The sequence below is a fragment of the Paramisgurnus dabryanus genome, chromosome 1, assembly GCF_030506205.2.
Source record: "Paramisgurnus dabryanus chromosome 1, PD_genome_1.1, whole genome shotgun sequence".
In the NCBI taxonomy this organism is placed as follows: Eukaryota; Metazoa; Chordata; class Actinopteri; order Cypriniformes; family Cobitidae; genus Paramisgurnus; species Paramisgurnus dabryanus.
Genome location: NC_133337.1, coordinates 62,805,195 through 62,821,010, shown reverse-complemented (window position 1 = coordinate 62,821,010; position 15,816 = coordinate 62,805,195). Strand labels below are relative to the sequence as shown.

The 15,816-nt window shown below is 35.7% G+C and overlaps 1 protein-coding gene across 1 annotated transcript in view; it reads right to left on the bottom strand.

The window, feature by feature from the left end:
• The window catches only part of arid5b (AT-rich interaction domain 5B), a 119,049-nt gene extending 103,843 nt beyond the window's left edge, over positions 1–15,206 (bottom strand). The window contains exons 1-3 of the mRNA XM_073815854.1: positions 15,143–15,206; positions 14,619–14,873; positions 1,073–1,307 (exon numbers count right to left, since the gene is read on the bottom strand). Of these exons, the coding sequence (XP_073671955.1) occupies positions 1,073–1,307; positions 14,619–14,873; positions 15,143–15,163 (511 nt within the window). The 5' untranslated portion in view covers positions 15,164–15,206. The remainder of the gene's footprint in view (positions 1–1,072; positions 1,308–14,618; positions 14,874–15,142) is intronic.
• Positions 15,207–15,816: the final 610 nt, after the last annotated feature.

Sequence of the window (15,816 nt, the reverse complement as noted above, 5' to 3'; positions counted from 1 at the left end):
AAAGGAAATATTTATTGCATCTCTGATGTGTTTTACAGAACAAAGCCACTTATTACTGTATATATAATGCATAAGATGTTGTTATTGTTGTTAAAACTGAGTGAAATCTTTTTTAAAAAGATGTAATACTTTCATAATACTGTGCAACCCTACGGGTGTGATCTGTCCTCAGATTAATGATCTTTAACACAGCAGTTAATGAGAGCCACAAACAGCCAATGAAAGAAGAATCACAGGAGGAGATAAATGTGAGCGACACCCTGCCTGTTTAAACAAGTGTCACACTTACACTTTTACTTGTTGTATCCTGTACAAACATTTAGTTTCTGCTTACCATAAAAAAATTCTGATGATGATGATAAAAGAAACATGCATGCTGTGTTATAATCACGAACAGCAGGTGGTTAGCAATGATAAACAACCCACTTTTTTTACATATTAGTTAAACATACATGCAAAGTAAATTGTTGGCATAAGTATGAATAAATGTTAATATTAGATGTCTTCAGAAGCAAATCACACATCAAAGATCTGTCTGTCTGTTTTCTCATAAAACTATCATGTGACATTCAGAGGCAATAAGTTGCACATACTGCAATAATCCAATCATCATGCAGTTTTGAGTTTTACTACAGTACTGTTTCACTTTACATTGCAGTGTGAAGTGGTGACCCTAAACATAAACTCATATAAATGATACTCTCTTAAAATAGCTTAATGTTTAACAAGATAACTTGTTTTACACACGATGAATATGTAAATTCAGTTATCTAAATATTGCTTGTTTTGTTTGCATATCCAGACCAGCTGAACCAATATCATGCATTTAGGGTGGGGGCGGCGCGGTTTTCTGTTTGTCTAAGCAAAGGAAGACGAGCAGATTTTCATTTATCTCAAGTCTGTTTGAGAACAAATGTACATTTACACAACTGAACATACATAAACAAGTTTATATTTAAACTAAACATGAATACTATTTGCATTACTATAAACTGCACAGACTCAGTGTCAATATGCAAAATCGTCACCTGACATACAGAAATGTAAAGGAATGAGAAATCGTGCAATTTACCGAGTTCAGCTTTCTCTTTCAGGACGTCTTTGAAGTTGAGGCCGCTGTTGAGCGTGGACTCTCTGTATCTGTGAAGCGCTTCTCTCTGGCCGTTCTTCCCGAGCTCTTTCAGGACGGTGGGTTTTAGGGGTATGGCCCGCAGACCCTTCTTCCAGCACGACAAGTCGGTCACCGTCCATTTCACCAGATCTTCCAACTTTACTATGACCTTCTCTGAAACAGCGATGACTTCATCCTGTAAAGTGAAATACAGTATGTGAGACTCTTCTGTCTCAATTTTTAAAAAACATTGCTCAGTTTTTTTTTTCAGTTTCTTGACCGGTCTAATGGGCCATACACACAAGAAGATTACATACAAAGTCAATGCGAAGACACGAATAAGATGCAAACTCGTGTGGGGCAATGTGATTGATGCGAATTGGACGTTGCGATTGTCGTGAAAACACGCGCTATTTGCCTCAAGTTGAAAATATTCAACTCAAGCAAAACATTTCCATGACACAAAGAGCGATTCTAGAACGAAAAAATGTTATGCTTCACGTTTGGTGTGTACGTAGCATAGCACAGCACCTCTATTTCAACCATTGTTGTGTGTTTAAGGAGGAACTCTCTGCTTATCCCACCAAAAGAAGACAGGGATGTGAAAACTACTGGTTTTATTCATGTCACTTGGACCCAAAGAGTTCTTAGCACAAGTTTGCAAAACTAATAAAACACATACACCTTGAAACAATGTAAGATATGTGTTTCAATAACCTGAATATTAAACATTTTATATTGGATAATATCACGTTTATTGGATTATCTTTGCCAGCAATGCAATATTTGCCTATGCATCAAACATTTCTTCGATGCAATTACGATTCAATTCGATACAATTTTTAATACTTTAAAGGGAACATTTCATGAAAATGTGACTTTTCCATGTTTAAGTGCTATAATTGGCTCCTCCTATCAACCTAGAAAATGTGAAAAAGATCAACCCAATAACTTAGTTTTGGTAAACTATTCTCTGTAAGCATGTGAAAAAACAGATAATTGAAATTTGGCTCCCCTTGTGATGTCAGAAGGGGATAATACCGCTCCTTAATCTGCACTATCCAACCACAGCACTGCCATTTAGTGCAGAAATCAGCTCATTTGCATTTTAAAGGACACACCCAAAAATGGCAAATTTTTGCTCACACCTACAAAGTGGCAATTTTAAAATACTATAATAAATTAGCTATATGGTATTTAGTGCTCACACATGTACTCTGGGGACACCAAAGATTTATTGTACATCTTGTGAAATGTCTCCTTTAATATTACGTGCCTAGTTAAGTGGTTACATTTTAAATAACACACGAATGCAACCAAAATATATATAACATCAACATTTAATTTAACTCTACAGTATGAAAATGGTCCAATCTCTATTTGGGACATTTACAACAAACAACTAAGAAAAAAGAAAGAAAAAAAAGATGTAACATAAAATCAAGCTTATGATAGTGACAGTCAAAGTATTTAGTGTTACTTGCTGACACTAGCACACAAAAATAAACCAAAAGGTGCGATTTGGCGGAAATGCATAAATGGACGTTATGTCAAGCAATGAGGATGCGGAGAGTGTCAAAATAAAGGTACCGCACATCAAAAAATGTTGTGTGACATCAATAGAAAAGTCATTGATGCATCAATCCATATCCATGTATTGTTACACCCCTAGTACAATTGCTGTGTCTTGTTAATACTTGTTTAAATCATATAAGATCACACATCAGGTCACTTCAGAAGTGTTCAATCTTCACTGAGATGGTTTAAGTTTATTTGGGTATCTCACAATAATGGTGGTTCTCAAATAGTAGCGAGCATCTCTAAATCAAACAAACACATCACTTCTCAAACCGTAAGCCGTAAGCAACACACACCAACCTATGTGATAACATCAGCAGAAACTCATGACACAGCTATGAATATTTCTCTATTTTTATAATGTAAGTACTGTATGTTGCACAAGTCTGAAATGTTGTAATCTGGAGTGCACTTTAATTGTAATGCGTCACAGCACTGAAGAATTATAATGCCTGTGCCAAGTGACTCTAGCAACCTTGCTGGACTTATTCGTTTATAAAAGTAAAGCAAATGCTTTTCTTGTGACCTGGCGCAAGATAACATACTGCTCCCGCTTACAAAAGGAGTCTGGGGAACAGATGAGTAAGTATTGTGCAGAATGACTCTATACTACAATATAAAGCACACTGAATACATGAACACCAAATGTCCTGATTGACAAGGGCCTGCAGTTTCCAAAAAATAATGCGTAGATCACAAGCAGGACCCTTTTTGTTAAAAACAGTCTTATAATGGATCTGTATGCAGCACCAATGCTCTGCTTAACACACCATGTCTAATTACTTTCTCTTTAAGTAAAGATCTTCTTAGTTTTTCTTACTCCATAGACAAGATTCCTTTGTCAAGCAAATCATTTATCTCTTGTACAGACAGCATAATGGGACAAAAACTGAAATTCACTTCAGCGTACTTAACTGTTCTATATGAAAAGCTTCATAAAGTTACTAGAGATGAAACGCTATGACATTTTGGTTATAGTTACCCCTATAAAAATATAAATATTATTGTAGTTTTCTGAACTATTTCTAGAAATGTAAAAAAGTACTGATGCAAACCAAATTTTTTATTGGTCTTACATGTAAGTGCACTTTTGTTCGCATAAACATCAAATAAATAACATAACCATTAATCATGGAACATTAGGGTCGTGAGATAAATGTTTATCTGGTTCAGATGACACAAGTGAGTAAATCAGATTTTTATGTAAACACAGGAAAAATCAGCAAGTCTGTTTGTGTTTGCTGTGAGAGATCGGGTGTACTTTAGGACCCAGGAGTAAGCTGCATGACACCTGTGCTCAAAGCAATCGCGAAAGAAACAAACAGAGTAGAAAGGAACTTTAAACTCATCAGATCACATCATTTAATAGAAAATAAACAGAAAAGATGGATCTGTCCTAGGAAATATTAAAGGAATATTCCATTTTCTTAAAAGAAAATTTACTCACCACCATGTCATCCAAAATGTTGATGTCTTTCTTTGTTCAGTTGAGAAGAAATTATGTTTTTTTGAGGAAAACATTGCAGGATTTTTCTCATTTTAATGGACTTTTAATAGACACCAACAATTAACACTTAACTCAACAAGTAACAGTTTTTTTCAACGGAGTTTCAAAGGACTCTAAACGATCCCAAACGAGGCATAAGGGTCTTATCTAGCAAAACGATTGTCATTTTTGACAAGAAAAATAACAAATATACACTTTTAAACCACAACTTCTCGTCCAGATCCGGTCGTGATGCGTCAGCGTGACCCCACGCAATACGTCATGACGTCAAGAGGTCACAGAGGACGAACGCGAAACTCTGCCCCAGTGTTTACAAGTGTTGAGAAAGAGGACCGTTCCTATGTTGTTGTATGTCAACTGATACTAATTAATGTCTTTGTGTTGTTTTCAATGGTCCGCAAATGTGCATTTTATATATGTAACACGTGACCTCCCTACGTCACTACGCATTTAAGTTAGGTCGCGCTGGACCGGATCTAGGCGAGAAGTTGTGCTTTAAAAGTGTATATTTTTTATTTTTCTTGTCAAAAATGGCAATCGTTTTGCTAGATAAGACCCTTATGCCTCGTTTGGGATCGTTTAGAGTCCTTTGAAACTCTGTTGAAAAAAAGTTAATTGTTAATTGTTGGTGTCTACATAATTTCTTCTCGACTGAACAAAGAAAGACATCAACATTTTGGATGACATGGTGGTGAGTAAGTTATCTGGATTTTTCCTTTAAGAAAATGGAATATTCCTTTAAGTAAACATGTGTCAGTACAGTACAACTAGATTTCCCTAAATGTGAAAATGTTTTGGTTTTAAATTCAGTCAGTGAAGCACTGTCATCACAAACACATGGGAGCAGACTCTCATGTGAATTAATGTGTTTTTCTAATGTTTTTGCCTAAATTGGTTAATGCTGGACAAGGGTTTTCGAGCTGTGACACTGGCAACGTTAAACTGAAATAAAAAAATGACACGGTAGTACTAACAATTTTATCGCGGTTAAGCATTAAACTGGTAATTGTTACATCTCTAAAACGTACAAAATACAACTTAAAAAGGGGTTAAGTCTTAATAAAAGCATCTAATGAATGCATTTGCTATAGTTTTGATCTAATCTCCAATGGTGCATGTGTGCATTCCTCACAGTTTACACAGTAACATCAGAGTATCACTGCAGTCTAGAGCAACAATTCACAAGTGCAGGGTCACGACCCAAATATTGGTTGCAGGTCTCTTCTAACAGAATCACAGACAGAAGGGAATAAAAATTTCGAATGCAACCAATAAAACGTAATTAACCGTATAATCGTGCATAGTTATAGGAAAATAATAGGCTTATAGTTTTTTCTCAGTAAAAATAAAAAGCTTGCAAATTCTTCTTTTATTGTAAAAGCCAACTGTGAGCCATCTGTGAAATCCAGACTCATAATTTAATTTTTTTATCTGGAGCATCAGAGTTTGATTTTTTACATTGGTTTTAATATTTTATATTATCTTCCTCAATCAATATTAAATATGTTAAGGTTTTTACAGACTGTTCTTTACATTATATAGGATGATTTTAAAGACAAAACAGTAGAGTTGTATAAGGATTAATTGCAACTAATTGTTGCACAATAATTGTTTACATCATATATATGTGAGTACTACTACATATAATGATTATGTATATATAAATACACGCACATTCGTGTATAATTTTAAGAAAAAATATATTAATTTATATTAAGTATTTATATTTATATATAATATAAATTATATATAAATATAAAATTTAAAATGTGAAAATCTCAGAAATATATACATGCATGTGTGTGTACTTATGTTTACATAATTATTAAACACACAACAAAAACTTTTATTCTGCAAACAATTACTTTTATTAATCATTATGCACTAAAAAAATAGTAAATCACAAAAAAATGACTTTAACTTTGTTTTTACAGGTTTACTTATAACAAGATTTAGACACAGTTTTCAGATATTGTTTATGTAAATTGTATGCTCTTCAGTCCATATCAGTGTTTGATAGCATTTTTGTTTGATAAACAGTTTCAGTAGTGTGTTGGGTAATCTTAAAGCAAAGCCATCTGAGTAGCAGGGTTTAAATAGAAACGGTTTCACGTGACCCTTCAAATGATTTCAGCAGAAACGCTAATGATCATGCAAGCACAGACGCATCTGTTTTTACACCGCTATAAAGCTCAAACACTGTTAATCCTGACGGCGGCAGAGCAAACTTTACTATGAGATCACGTGTGCTGCCCCATTGCTGTGATTGAAATATACTTCACTGTGCAAATTCATTTAGGAGGAAACAAATAAAACAATGAACAGAGCTTCCTGCTTGTTTTATTTACCATGCATTAAGCGATGTTATGAACAAGATCAATCAAATGCTTTAAAAGCTCTCTGTGTTTCAGCCGTTCCTAACAATCTCCTCCTTGTTATTTGACATTAAGGGTCTTTAAGGAGCAGCATTATATGAGCAGAGGAAAGCAGAGGCCCTCGACAGCGTCACGCTGGGTCTGTCTCACCCCAATGATTCAGGGGGTCATCCCAAGAATTCTACAGGTCAACACAGATTTGTACACCTGCTTGCATGTCCATTCAATTATTGACCTGCTAACATGAACACAGTCCCTGGCAGAGCTTTAAAAACTATTTTTAACACAAGTTCAAAGGTAAATCAAGTGTCAAACAAGTATTCCTCTTGGATGTAGAAAGCAATAAAGCTACAAAACATGTTCATAAAGTCCTCTGAAATAGATTTTTAAATCAGAGACCACTAAATGTCAATTTATCATGTTTTTGTCTTTTTTTTTCGCTAAGTAAAACATTTTAGGGTTTTTCTCCATATAGTGGAAAAGTTTACAGTTTCAATGCCGTTTCAAAGGCTCTAAATGATCCCAACTGAGGCATAAGGGTCTTATCTAGCAAACCATCCTAATTTTTGCAAAAAAAAAAAAGTACTTTATTAACCACAACTTATCATCTTGCCCTAGCACGGCATATGCAAAACTACCGCTCCAGTGTTTACAAGTGTGGAGAAAGTTTATTACAGTTTATTGTTTAAAATGGTCCGCAAGTGTGTATAATATAACGCATTACCTTTCAATGTCATTACGTAATTTTTGTTGTGAAAATGAGGACGGTTTGGCAAGATAAGACCCTTATGCCTCGGTTGGGATCGTTTAGAGCCCTTTGAAGCTGCATTGAAACTGCAAACTGTTGAGCTCCACTAAAGTCCACTATATGGAGATAAATCCTGGAATGTTTTCCTCAAAAAACCTAATTTCTTTTCGACTGAAGAAAGACATTAACATCTTGGATGACATGGGGGGTGAGTAAATAATCAGAATTTTTTGTGAAAGTGGAGTAATCCTTTAAAGTCTCATAATCTAATGATGAGATTGGAGGCATCAAAGTTTAATTTCACGCATTGATATCAATCTTTGACATGGTCTTCAATATACTTTCACATATATTTCTTCACAATGTCGGATTGTAAAAAACAGTAAATCAAAAATAAATGACTGTAGATGGGTTTTCATAGGTAGGGTCACATATTTTCCCGCATACCTGAAAATATTATAACAGTTCTGTTTAAGGGATTAAAATTGATCATATGGAGGCCCTCTCATCTTAATCTGTTTATCCGATTACATAAAACATCCCGAGATTCTCCTAATACCACTTGATATTAGATGTCCCTAAATACTGTGTATGTAAACAACAGTTAAGAAGATGACAACTAGTTATGAATAAGTAGATTAGTTTGTTTCATGTACAAACACTTGTGTACTGTACTGTATGCATACACGTATGCACTTTGTTACTTTTAAACAATGTAAAATAAATATTTTGTGTCCCCAGAGTAGGTATGTGAAGTTTTATCTTAAAATATCATATAGATAATTTAGTATACCACAGGTCTGTTGAATGCTGTATTCTGATTGGCTGAGAAAGGTTCCGTGGGTATGCATTAATTTCTGATAACCGCACACCTAACTTGTCAAATGTCTTAAAATAGGCACCAGAGCAATGTTTGTGGTAACCGTGGTATAAGAGGAATAATTGACTCCGGTCCTTTGAATATTTGAAAATAATGCTCCGCTTCGCGTCGTGCCGCATTGCACCTTGGGTGTGCATTATTTTCTTACAAATTCAATGGCCCGTCGTCAATTATTCCTTACGTATAGCATTTTAAAATTGCCACTTTGTAGGTGTGAGCAAAAATGTGCTATTTTTTGAGTGTGTCCTTTAAAATGCAAATGAGCTGATCCCTGTACTAAATGGAAGTGGCGTGGTTGGATAGTGCAGATTATTATCCCCTTCTGACATCAAAAGGGGAGCTAGATTTCAATTACCTATTTTTTCTTCACATGCTTTCAGAGAATGGTTTACCAAAACTAAGTTACTGGGTTGTTCTTTTTCACATTTTTTCTAGGTTGATACAAGCATTGGGGAACCAATTATAGCACTTAAACATGAAAAAGTCAGATTTTCATGAAACGTCCCCTTTAACACTCTTAGAACTAATGTGTTAAAAACAACACATTAGTGTTGATTCTGGGACAACACACTAATTGTGTTGTCCTGGAATCCACCCATCTCTGTGTTATTATTGAAACAACACATTTTGTGTTACTTTTAACATAACATGTGTTATACTTGAATACAAAATCAACACAAAATGACACATAATGTGTTAAAATTACACATAATGTGTTAAAAGTTTAGCGCACAATGACGTGTAAAAAATTAACACATCCTTTCTAAGAGTGAATATAAACAAAAAGTATGAATAAAGATTAATAATAAAAAACATTATTGTACTGTAATATTTGAATACTCTTGTTATTTAATTGTATTTTATGTTCACTTATATTTATAGATTTTGACTGACACAAACCACATGATTTAAAAGTAAATAACTGTGATATCAGTGGACAAAAATGTATTTATTACAGGCAAATATTTTCATAATTCTGCTAATAAAATATAACACAGCAAATCTTTACAGATTAACACGTGTGATACTACCTAAACCCTATTATAATAAATAATCCATATTTACACTGAACCACAACTACATCATTCATCTACTGTAAGATCAGCAAAAATTACACAAACAAGGCCACTGAGGCAAAGGTTAATCCTTAACAAGAAACAATACACTTACAAAGCACCCAACTTCAGACAAAACCAGTCCCAGTTTAATTTTTTCCCCTATACTATAGTGTTTAGCACATTCAGGTTAAAGAGGAGACCTGTGGCTCCATCCTGCTGCAATTAGCTGAATCTCCGTCAAAGATGCATGAAGTGATTCAGAAATAACTTACAGATGTCCGACTGACATCCTTTCTGAATCAAATGCAGTTTCAACGTTTGTGTGAACGTGTCGAGCGGCACACTGATTGGACAGCGCTGTGAAATATGATGACGCTGCCTTGCTAAATTAAAGCCATTTGTCATGAAACGCGAGAGCTTTGAGAGACAATGCAAATGTTTGTTCTTCTGAATGCATGGATGAGGGTTAAAGAAAAACATCAACTATCAATGTCAACCACACTTTGAGGTTTAAGAAGTTCAAAAAGATTTCTAATTCGAACAGGCTTCGTGCAATACAGAGTTATATTTAGTCGACATTTCTTTTTTTATTGTTAATATGCAGACAGGCATTGCATGGCATGTCATTAAAATACATGCGCTTCATTCTGATGTAATCATATACGCATCATCATGTTAATCTCGTCTGATTGGTGCATTCTGGAAGTGACCCAAAATAAGCCTAATTATACAGGATTTACTTAAAGGGACAGTGCACTCATTTACAACTGACCCTGTTAAATCACTCCAAAACCTCAAATGACAAAGTGACATGATACTTAGTAAGTAAATTGTAACAGTGACTGAGTAAACTATCCCTTTAAAACCCACCTACCCTGTCTGGTTTATTATGAAAATACGTAGTTTAGCACATCCCCGCCACTATACAGTAAACACGTTACGGATGTTATCAACAAGAGGAGTGCCGATTTCATTCGAACTATAAATGTGAGATTCAAAGTCAAACAACATGGACTGATGCCAAGAAGCAGAGATGTGTCTGGATCACAGCCACGTGCTTTCTGCATAACAGTCCCAACTCCCAATTTTCAGGTTTGTAATCCAAACAGCAGCAATAATGCGACATTAGCACCATTCCTGGGATCCTTTGAAGTAGCTGCCGTTCAGAAAGGGGAAATTTGCAAGCGTATTTGCACACACTGACATTATCTTTCCATACACAGGGTTGTAAATGTACCGTATATGTATATGCAAACTATGCCTGTTAAACAAAGTGCGCAGTGCTTGGTGGAGTCTGATATGGAATCTATTTATAAAGCAGCAACCCCCATTTAGTTCTGCTCTAAAAATGCTATTCAAGAGTATTGCCAGTGTCGACACCCCCCCTTCCTCTCTCTCTCTCTCTCTCACACACACACAAACACACACATTCTCACACACACACACACACACACACACTAAAACAATGATATTATGAGCTATGGGACTCAAGAACAACTGGGTCCAATTAAAACCTGAAAAACTGTGAGAGCGGGCTAAAACTCTTGCCAAAACAAGTCCTCCCTTTAAAATGACACATATTTCTCAGAAAAACAATCATAGCTGTGGTAGGGGGCGTATATTTCTGGAAAACAGTTTTATGCTTTGGGAAAGATTACAAAAATAAAAATTTAATTAGGAAATACAGAATCGAAGACGTGCGCCAACTGCAGACAGTACTTGTAAGATTGTAGGATTTGTCAGAAACACTTTTTAAAAAGTTATAAACGGCACGTCTTCAGAAGAGTGTTAGGTTGCCCTCTCTAGGCACAAACTCTAAGTGTTAAATTTTATCGGCTGGCTGCCAGGAAGAGATCACTGCAGGCCTTGCCGTTTTACCCACTGCTCTCCTTCTAATGAATGACTAACCCCAGCCAGAGGGGAAATTACATCACATGGGTGTAGAAACAAAAAGGCATTCGCAGAGTGGCCCTGTTTTATCACACAATCATTCTTGCATACCTTCCTGCTTGCATACACACACTGGCTAAACATTAGCACATTGCCTCTCGTGTTATGTAAAAGTTTATTATCGTGACTCTTTGTTCAAATAGCCTAATAAGACAGGCTGGCGTCCAATGTTAATGTGTGATACAAGTACAATATTAAATAGAAAAACTGAAGAAACCAATAATCAAACACATAAACTATTTTGTTTTCTCGCTGTAAATATTTGTGACCCTATCTGTGAAGTTCAGGCTCAAGTTTTATAAGCATTAAAGTTTAATTTCAATTATTAACTTCATTTATTATTAGAAATCAAGGTTATATTTTCACAGAATGTTCTTTTAAATGGCACTGTCCCGGGGGGCGGGACATCTATCACAAAAAAACATATATCGTTGAAAGTTCTAAGAATGTCATTTTTATATTTAAAGACATTTTAGCAGTAATAATAATGCAGTGACAGTAATTTATTAATTTGTTAAAAGAGTACGTCTTGAGTTGACACCTAGTGGTCGATGTTGGTAAAACCACTAAAAGTGTGACACAAACCTACTTTTTATCATTTTAATAATTTTAATAATTTTTAATAATAATTTAATAATTTTATGTCCAAAAAATATATATTTTAATTAATCTGATATAACAATTTTTCATTTAATATTTTCACCTCCAGACACTCCTGTGAAAAACTTTAAAGTGCTTCTTTAAGATTAGGCTTTATATTAGGAGTTATATTAATTTGAAGGTGTAAAAGGACTGTGCCAGTTAAGGGGTTAAATTATGTAGGATAGTTTTATCTACAGAACAGTAAATCACAAAAAAATGACCTCAGCTGGGAGGCAGGGTGACAAATTTATGGCATATTTAATGCATTTATATTATAATCTAGGATGTATTTTCGTTATACCTTGCATAGTTTTTGTTCATGTCACTCAACCTGTTTGGGATGTCTAATTTAGGGAGATGATGAATGTTGTGGAGTTTAAGTAATATGCACAGCCTTTACTGACAAAACCAAAGATATGGAAAGCATTTTATACGCCCTTTAAAACTTAATGATAGGCTTGCGTAAACTAGTTATTTTATAACCATGTGTTTCATCATTGATCATTTTGAATAATATGATTTGATAAACGTATCATTAAATGTATAATCATAACACACCTGTCAATCAATTCTGTGCCTCTGTTATAAATCATGTATGCAGATTCAGCTCTTTTCCATTTTAAAGATTCACCGTGTTTGTTATTTTATCATTAACACAGAACAGTGCAAGCTCTGCAAATGCTGCCAGTTTCTCTGATAGTCGATTAACTTTATCAGCGGCCGCTCAGGTTATTCGCTGCAAATGCAAATGTAATTTAATTGGCCAATCTGCTGAGTGCATGCGAGGCTGTGCAGTTGTGAATCTCACATTACTGCAGGTGCTCTGGCTGACACATAATCACATTGTTATTTAAATTCGCCATGTCTCATTTAAGATCTACACTGGGAATGCACAAAACATTCTTCACAGTCTTTTTGCACAATACCTGTTATGACATGTGTAAAACAAGCTTTACTTCATACTCTTAAATGAAATATTAGTTTATAATAGTCAATGGCTAGATCTAGAGCATGAATTTACACAAAACACTGAAATTCAACCGTATCTGTTCACAAAGCTGTTGCTAGATGGTTTTCAACTGATGCAAAAAAAAAAAATACCATTCAGTCAATCTGCTTTGCTAATACACTGGACTATTATTACTCAATAAAGCTTGCATGTTAGTAAGTGCATGCTACTGCTCCTAAAATAGCACTTGGCCCAAAAAAGTACAGCTGTCAGAATCTAGCGCACCATATTCTCTCAATACTGTAACCAAGTTAGAGCTGGGAGGCATTGTTCTCCGCTCATAACACTATCTCAGAAATCAGCAGAATGCATAATAAATTTGAAAAGCAAATAATTGTCATCTCTGCCTGAGAGGGGGAGGGAGGCTCGGCTCTCATCCACTAAACACACTGAGCATTAAGACTAATGTTTTCTCCTCAATAACACCTCGCTGCACTGTGTAAACAACACCGAGCTTTCAAGGTCGACGGTTTGTGTTTCCCCCAATATTGATAATAATTCGGCAAAGTAACCTTGACATTTCCACCGGGGGTTCACGCAGAACCTGTTGATTATTTTGAAAAGGCTATTTAAGCCACTCCACGGGGGCGGGACAATGCTGTAGCCCTTCAACACACACAACCGATTGTCTTTCTGTATTCGGGATTGGTGATTACATGAGCAGTGCAAGATAAAACAGGTACAGACCTTGTTACATTACCCATGTAAGACCGCAGCTGTGCTGCTCTGTTAAAATAGCAATTGCAACACAATTGGCAGAGCACAATGAATGCTGTACACAAGTGTCGACAACACTGTGTTTTGTTAAGGTATAGCTTGAAGATCTAAATAACTGGCACAACTATGCCTTGTGCAAGAACAAACAAGTAATTTTGTTAAAGTCTCAAATTAAATACAATTTTTACCAAATATTATGCTATTCTATTTGATGACTTGATGAATAATCAATGTGTAATCCGAATATAATTACATATTAATTACTTCATTAATATTACACAGTGCCATAAACAACACAATACAAAGGAACAAATAGACATGCTTTAGTGCATAAATGGGTTAAACCCTTTTGGGCATACACAGTCTATATGTAATGTGAACAGAAGGTGCAAGACTTTGACATACTGTAATAACCTTCATAAATGTCACACCAGCTGTTTGATCAGCGTGCTATTATTAATCAATTCCTATTGATTCCCCGCCAAACGTCTGCGTACTTCACATATCTCACATTTCAAATATCCCAAAGCATAAGGCACGTTTCAAAAGCAAAAAGCGATTGTTAGCGCATGCACGTTTGTCTCGATCTGATCTGTGTTTCTCATCATCATCATCATCATCATCACCACTATGTTATTTCAACAATCAGCAGAACGCAACGCCACAACGAGGCGCTTCAGTCCCCTTTGCCTTTCTCAGTTTCCGCACTATTGTACATCAGATTAAACAAGCAAACACTGATGTGACAACTTCACACAATGGCATCATTCTCATCCTCACGCGCTATTTGAAATGCATGCGCTAAACGCCGATATGCAAATGAGCCGAGGCGAAATTAACAAGGCGCTATGAGTGCGCGTCTATTATTAATCGCAATGCAATCTTCTGTACATGCATTAGATGTGGAAAAAAATGCATCGCGAACAGAAAGCGGAATAGCAAATGCAAAGCCACATACGGCTCGTATTACATTCATACTTTCATAAACACAAGGAACGGAGCCCGTCATAGCAAGCAGGAAATAAGAAATAATGTGCAATTACCTCCCCGTGCGTGACATTTCTGCCCTGAGGGGTATCATCCGGGAGAAAATAAAGTTTGGAGCTGGATAAAAGTTGCTTGGTCGTCCTTTCCTCCCATAGGAGCTGCACTTCTGCGATGCAGATGGGATCCTCGGGTTTACATCTGACCAAGAAAAAATCTCCCAGAGACAAAATTCTCGCTTTGCCTTCAAGGTGAAACCTAAACGCCTTGTAGAAAATATAAGGTCCGTGCAAACCACAAGGTGAGCCTACCCACTGCGGAAACACAAACAGAGTGCATTCATGTCATATGCGCCATATAAACCGAACTGTACATATAAACACATTTTACATAATGGGATCAGAGGCTACCGATGTATATCCACTGATCACATGATAAATTACATTAGTAATATGAATCGTTCAATATGAACTTTTCTTCTAAAGTTTCCTCCATTGATTCCCTTTCGCGTCATATTAGCGGATTTACGCGCATAATAAATACATTTAATGGTATGAAATGAAAGCGGTGTAGATGATATTACCAGGAGTGAGTTGGGCTCCATCTCGTCGCTCTGAATTGATTAAACTCAAACATTCTCTCCAAACTTGTTGGCTTGAATGGATCTCTCAAGGTCCTGGAAGGGAACAATATCAGCGCGCTCACACACGTCACGACCTTCAATATGAAATCGGCACAGTGCGAAATAAACTCACCTAAAATGTCGGCGATTGATGTCTAATATTTTTACACACTATTTTCTTTCACGTGCTATAGTTTTATCACATTTTTGACGCGAGGTATTCATATTAAATTCGTAAATCCATATGGAGGCTCGTCTATTTCTAATCGGTGAGCATGTCGGAGTCATATTAAAAAAATCGAAGCGTCTCTTACCACGTAATTTGATACTTATTTTAAAACTGCTTATATTTTAAGTTTAAAAGATAGATTACATTAATTTTTAAATACAAAACGAAGGGCTATATTGTGATAAAATGTGTAATGGTGGTTGTATGTATCTGCCAGGTCCTGTGGAAAGGAGGTTTGTATGTGTAATAAAAAACATTTCCTGCAGAGATTCTTCCTCTTATTTTGAGAATGCATTAAATACAATAATCATTTAATATAATCGTTATTATAATGCAGTAAAGCGAACGTGTGTCAAGTATATGGATATGGGAAATGCAACTGAGATTGTAACAATGCAGAATCGCC